The sequence below is a fragment of the Enhydra lutris genome, unplaced genomic scaffold (assembly GCF_002288905.1).
Source record: "Enhydra lutris kenyoni isolate GAN:26980312 unplaced genomic scaffold, ASM228890v2 scaffoldscaffold1, whole genome shotgun sequence".
In the NCBI taxonomy this organism is placed as follows: Eukaryota; Metazoa; Chordata; class Mammalia; order Carnivora; family Mustelidae; genus Enhydra; species Enhydra lutris.
The window spans coordinates 47,189,334-47,195,465 of record NW_019154085.1 but is presented as its reverse complement, the minus strand read 5'-3'; the positions used below and the strand labels follow the sequence as shown (position 1 = coordinate 47,195,465).

The following is a 6,132-nucleotide window of genomic DNA, read 5'->3' as shown; positions in this document are numbered from 1 at the left end:
TGTCACTGTTGGCTGCTGCTGTGGAGGGACCGGGAGTGGTGGCACCCAGCTGGGGCGGCCACGGAGGGTTTGGCTGCCATCTCCACCTGGTGGGCCGCTGTCCAGAGACTCTGAGGGCCTGGCTTGCACAGCCATTTCTGCCATTTCCTGGGTGTGACCTCAGGGTCCATATGTGAAAGGGGGTGCCGCCCTGCTCACTGCAGGGAGGGGTCCCAGCCACCAGGTCCTTCTTGGGTCTGGGCCTGTCTCCCAGGAGCCCACTCCGTCCTCCCCACAGCACTGCTCTCTTATGGCTCTCTTGTGCGAAACCCAGAGTCCCACCGTCGTCTTGGCTACATCTCTGACCCCCACCCCCCTCCCAGGAGACCCTGCGCCATGGGTCCTGGGTTGTGGCCAGCCACAGCAGGCATTCCTGAGCTGGAGGGTCCACACTGGGCTCACTGTTTGGGATCCCTGAGCTGGGTTCCTGTGTACCAGCTGCCCTGGGGATGCCCCAGAGCCAGGAACTGGGGTGAGGCAGGCGAGGGAGGAGGGGTATCCGCTGTGGGGCCTCAGTCTGGCCCCACAGGGCCTCCGGAGGGGAAGGTGTGGCCCAGAGTTTTTCTAGCCAGACAACTTGATGTTCCGCTCTGGCCACACCTCCAGGGGCCCGGGAAGAGGTCAGCTTTCAGGGGTTCCCAGCACTCTGCTCGCGGTGGCCCCAGGGACGTCAGCCGGAGAAAAGCGGCAGGTTGGCCGCTGGGGGTCACCGCTCACCAAAGCTGGAGCCGTGGGGGGCCAGGCACACGCAGGACGCTAGAAACAGCACTCATTCCCGGGGTGGTGTTGAAATGCCTATTTTATATAATGTTTCGTCTTGACATATTTTTCAAGTTGCATTACTCTTGCTGTTTTTAAAAATAAGGGGGAAAAAAAGCCAGCAAGTGACAATGGGCACAGGTGTGTTGTTGGGTCCCAGGTTTGGGGAAGAGCCCAGGCCCCGATCTGCTATACCAGCCTTTTTTTTTTTTTTTTTTTTTTTTTTTAAGATTTTATTTATTTATTTGACAGAGATCACAAGCAGGCAGAGAGGCAGGCAGAGAGAGAGGAGGAAGCAGGCTCCCAGCTGAGCAGAGAGCCCCATGTGGGGCTCGATCCCAGGACCCTGAGATCATGACCTGAGCCGAAGTCAGAGGCTTTAACCCACTGAGCCACCCAGGCGCCCCAACACCAGCCTTTTTTGACAGTAACTTCCTATATCCATTTGTGGAATATGGAATTACTTAGGAATACATTGGCAGAAGTGTGGAAAAGCCTCCAGCTGTAGTGACCGAACCGCTCTTCCTCACGTTCGTGGCCGCCAGGTCCAGGTTCCCGGCCCCGTGTCAGTGGCATCGACCCTTGCTCTCAGGACAGCAGGTGCTGTGGGCTGAGCATGGGCCCCCGCCCACTCTGGCCGCAAGGCAGCCTGGAAAGGGACAAGATCCCACGGATGGGGGAAGAACTAGCATGCCTCCTCCCCAGCGATGGGCACATGGCTGGTTCAAACACGATCACTGGGCTGCACGGTGCTGGTAGAGACCGTCCGTGGGGGGCACTGCTGCTCCCTGGACACTGACCCGCCCTGCACCCAGTCTGATGGGTGCCCTTCGTGCCATCCCCCTCACTCAACCCCTGCCCTCAGGCCCCACCCTGCCCCCCAAGATCCTTCCCTGATTCCACCTCTCTCCCAAATATCCCCTAGGACAGAGCAAGCACCCTCCTCCAGGTGGCCACCTGGCCCATCCCCGGCCCACCTAATGTCATCCTCACTGCTGGCCTCTTGCCTCAATAGGTGTCTGTGTCCCCCCCCCACCCCCAGGGTATCTTCCCTGCTAGGAAAGCCTCCCTGTTCCTCCCCTGCGGCCGCTCGGCCCCACCACAGCTAGCTCCCGACACGGGATCTTCCTGCCAAGTGCCCCACACCCACCAGTTGGGGTTCCCGGGCCTCCTTTGTGGGTCCCCCTGCCTGGGGTGCTCTGAGGTTTCCCTCTTCCTGCTCTCTGCTCAACCTCCTCCTCTCTGAAGCCCCCTCAGCCTCCTTCCCTAGCTTACTGGGGTCTGCCCCTCATCAGAATCACCCCATCCCCTACTGCCCCTGAGCTTGCCCACAGACTCTGCTCTCTTCTGAAGGGCAAGTTACCTTCTAACTAAACAATTGTGTGGCTGTCCCAGGGCAGAGATTTTTAAAAATCTTTAAAAAGGGGGGGGGCTTGTTTTGTTCTTTGATGTATCCCAAGTGCCTCACAGGACGCGGAGCGCCCCCTGCAGCCAGGCTGTCCCACACTTCATTCTTCATTCCGCCTCCTCTGCCCCTCCTCCCCCCCCACCCCCCGCCTCCCCCCACCCAGCCCAGGGTCTTTTGCTTGGGGTTGTTTCAGGCCTCGGGAAGAGGGCTATTCCCTCCTGGCTGTTCTTGGTGGTCCCTCGAGCCCTCCTGTCTGTGTGTACCCCTGTGGAGCCCTCACAGCCCTCTCCCATGGACCCGTGGTCTCTGCGGCTGTGGCCTCCTCAGGGTTCCAAGTGGGCACTGTGGCTGCTTCCTGCCGAGGAGCATGTCCTGGGGAGCCCAGGGCTGGGTGAACTATTTGAGGCTCAGGGTGCCCCCAGGGTCCCTCCCAGAGCCCAGGGCCTGCCTGTGGCGCCCTCCTGGACACCTCGCGTGGGGAGGTTTCCACCCAGCTAATTTGGGGTAGGTGCACAGGGAGGGCCTATCACAGTGTGTGTTTCTCAGAGAGGGCGTAGGGGGCGGTGGGGGGTGGCTCAGCACTCTGGCCTCCCTGATGCGGCTCCTCTTGCCTTGGGCTTGTTTCTACCAGGGTACTTGGACGAGGCCTTTGCTGGTTGTACCCACTGTGAGCATCTTTGTTTGCTGTCTGCTCTACTCAAGGCCTTCCCTGTGCGACAGGAATCCCTCTGCCATATAAACAAACCCACCAAGAGCAGGTCCCAGGGTCCTGCTTTGGGAAGCCCCCAGCCCCTCCTCTGAGGTTCCCGTTCACACTGGGGTTTGTGGCCCTCTGGACTTGGCTCTGCAGGGGATGTCCTGCCCGCTGCCCCGCCTGGTGCCCGGGGCCCTGCGCCCCCCTAACCCGGTCTGCAGCCTTCAGGATCCAGCAGGTAACTTCCTCTCTTGGCTCTTGTCCAAGGGTGTTCGAGGTTCAGTACATGCAGATGGCACATGACTGGGACAGTGCTGGGTTCAGGACACCCTGCCCCACCCGCTCCATCCCCAAAGTCTCCTGTGTCTTTGAATGCACAGATGCTCTGGGCAAGCGTCCCCGTCTCATTCCCACGAGGATGGGCCCGCTGAGGCCTTTCTCCTGCTGGCCTGTTTGCTCGAGGCTCTTCGGGTTTCTTTTCCTACCTTCGGGGAAACACCTATTCCATTAGCAGCAACTGTCAGCATCTGGTGATCACCCCCTTTCCTTGCCTGTGCCATGGCGGGCATGCGCGGGCACAGTCCCTGCCGCCACTGGCCACACTCTGCCTCCCAAATTAAAAATCAATGACCTCATGGCTGACGTCCCTCCAGTGCCGGGGCCAGAACGCCATCCCAGCTCTGCAGAGGGCTCTGTGGGCCCTGTTCCTGCTGCGTGTGCCTCCGTGGCTCTGGAAGGTCTCGGCCTTGCGCTAGGGTGCAGGGCTTCTGGGAATAATGCTCTCAGCAAGGTCGTGCCAATCCTGAATCCTTGGGTCTCAATTTTCTTCTGCGACCTCAAGGCCATCATCCCAAGGCCCCTTTCGGGAGGGTACCCTCCCACCCGGGGCCAGAGGTCTGCTTCCCGGAGGCAGGTGCTCCTGGCTTCAGGCCACATGGTTTGTTCTGGCGGAGATAAGACTTGGGAACTGGACGTGAGCTTGAACTTCAAGCCAACTGCTGCCACATCTACAACTCCTGGCAGTGGTCACCTGGCCACCTGGGGCCCTCTGACCTGCTTGGGCTGTTCATGAGGATGGTGGGGGCAGGGCTGTCCCCGGCGGGGTGGCGACTGCACCAGAGTAGGCAAAGGAGGCAAGGCGAGTGCTAGATTTCATTTTGTTCGAACACATTTAAATTTGAATGGAAGCAGCCACACGTGGTGGTGGGCAGCCTGTACTGGAAGGCACCGCTCTAGAAGGGACCCATGGTGACCCCTCGATTCAGTCCTCCTTCTGCAGAAGAGAAACTGGAGACCCCAAGACAGGCTGAGGTCCTGCGGCATTGAATTCAGACCCTGGGTGACGGCCGAGGTGAGTCTTCTGAGAAACAAGCTGACACAAGGACGGGGTAGGACTGGGAAGCGACATTAGGAGCTGTCAAGTGGTAAGCTCTTCAGAGCTGGTCTGGAGCAGAGCCCTGGCCTTGGAGAGCCTGTGGTCTGCAAGGGGCCTGGCGCGCGGCCATGGATGTCAAGGGGCCCAGCAGATTGCAGCACACAGGACCCTGTGATCCTGTGCCCATGGTTTTGTTCTGAAATACGTATGATTAGAAAAACCCTGGCATCACCTGGTAAGACCAAACAGCTCTGGGCTGCCACGCCAGCCCCTGAGGGCCCCCACCCTGGCCAGCGCCCTCAAACCCACTGGCCTGCCCTTCTCAGGAAGAGGAAATAGATGTGGCGGGAGCGCCATGGGCACACCACCAGGTGGTGGTGTGCTGGCCACGGGCGTCCCGAAGCAGGGCGGCGTCACACACGGCGGTTATCACTCAGTGCCTTTTTATTGCCATTGGGTTTGTAACTGCTGATAGAGTGCCGGCTTGAGGAGCAACGGGCGGATAAAAACCGTGGCTGGGCAGTTCTTGTGATGAGAGGGACCTGGCAGGAGCCAGGAGGACTCAGAACCTGACAAAGGTGGCATCGATCTGCCGCACAGAAGGCAGGGCCAGCATGATCTTGCGCCGGTACTGCGGGTCCTTCTGCAGGGGGTTCCGCTCCAGGTACACCGTCTCCAGGTTCCTGGCCGCTTTGAGCTCATCCAGGTCGCTCCAGCTCTCCAACAGATTGTCGTTCATCTGGGGGCACGCACACACATTAGGGAAGCCTCAAGGATGGAACAGCCCCAGCCTCCCGCCCCCACATCTGAGCAGGAGCCCAGCGATAGGGCCGGGCCCTCCCTACCCAGAAGCCAGCATGGCGTCTTCCCTGGCTCCTCAGGGAGCCCTGTCACCTCTTCACCCCCTGGCCTCCCCATTTCCCCATGGGGAATGCTCTCGCTCCCGCCTGGAGCTGGGGCTGCGTCACCAGACGGACCGATCCAAGTTAAGATTGGCAGAGAAAAGACAGAGCAATACTGCTTCCAAGCCCCGCCCCATCTCTAGGCAAAGCGTTCAAACAGGTTCGACTCTACTTCCTACAAACCAGCTTGGGGTTGTTCCCAAGGCCTGACTCCATGCTCTGACCATAACCCAGCCAGCATGGCAGCGGCCACGGCAGCCAAATGGCCCATCCATCCCATCAGTTGCCACTGGCCTGTCCCACTGGGATCCCCACTGCAGGTGTCTGAGAGGGAAATGCCCCGCCCCCGGCCTCCCGCTGCTCAGGTGACGTCCCCAGGATGCAAAGCTGGATGAGGGCTCAAAGCACGTTACAGTCCACCCTCCTGACCACCAAGAGCTGGGAAGAATTCTCTGACTCTCAAACCACCGTCAAGACGAGGGCATGGCAGGCCCTTGGGTTCAGATGCCCGTCAGAGCGTGGGCCTCTGACGCTCAGTCCACACCTGTCCGTGGATGGTCATGGCTCCTCCTTGGGGGCAGGGCAGGGGGCTCCAAGAGGCGAGCCACCCTGGTTTCTACCAGTTCTCCAAGAATACAGCAGAGGGACAAGCGACAACAGATGGCAGAAGTGTCCCTGAAGGCAAGAGGCAGTCAGCACCTGGCTGAAGGGGGAGGCGAGGGCTTGGACAGGCACACAGCCAGCAACCGGCTCCCAGAGAAATCAAAGCCCTGACCTGTACTGTCTGCTGATCTCGGGGGAGCAGAGACCCCGCAGGGCTGATTTCATGCCAGCAGCCCCCAGCCCCTGACGACAGAGCTGGGAGGAGGCGCATGGCGGGCTCAGACGAGCCAGGGCAAGTTGGCTCCAGCCTGTCACGGCTCATGAGGGTTTTGGGTGACAGGAACTTTAAATA

The 6,132-nt window shown here is 60.1% G+C and overlaps 1 protein-coding gene across 3 annotated transcripts in view; it reads right to left on the bottom strand.

Annotated features, from left to right (window-relative positions):
• Positions 1–4,701: 4,701 nt before the first annotated feature.
• Positions 4,702–6,132, bottom strand: part of LOC111146464 (protein phosphatase 1 regulatory subunit 7) — a 29,117-nt gene continuing 27,686 nt past the window's right edge. For all 3 annotated transcript variants that reach the window (XM_022502112.1, XM_022502040.1, XM_022502193.1), the window contains one exon: positions 4,702–5,014. In XM_022502112.1, the coding sequence (XP_022357820.1) occupies positions 4,838–5,014 (177 nt within the window). In that variant the 3' untranslated portion in view covers positions 4,702–4,837. The remainder of the gene's footprint in view (positions 5,015–6,132) is intronic.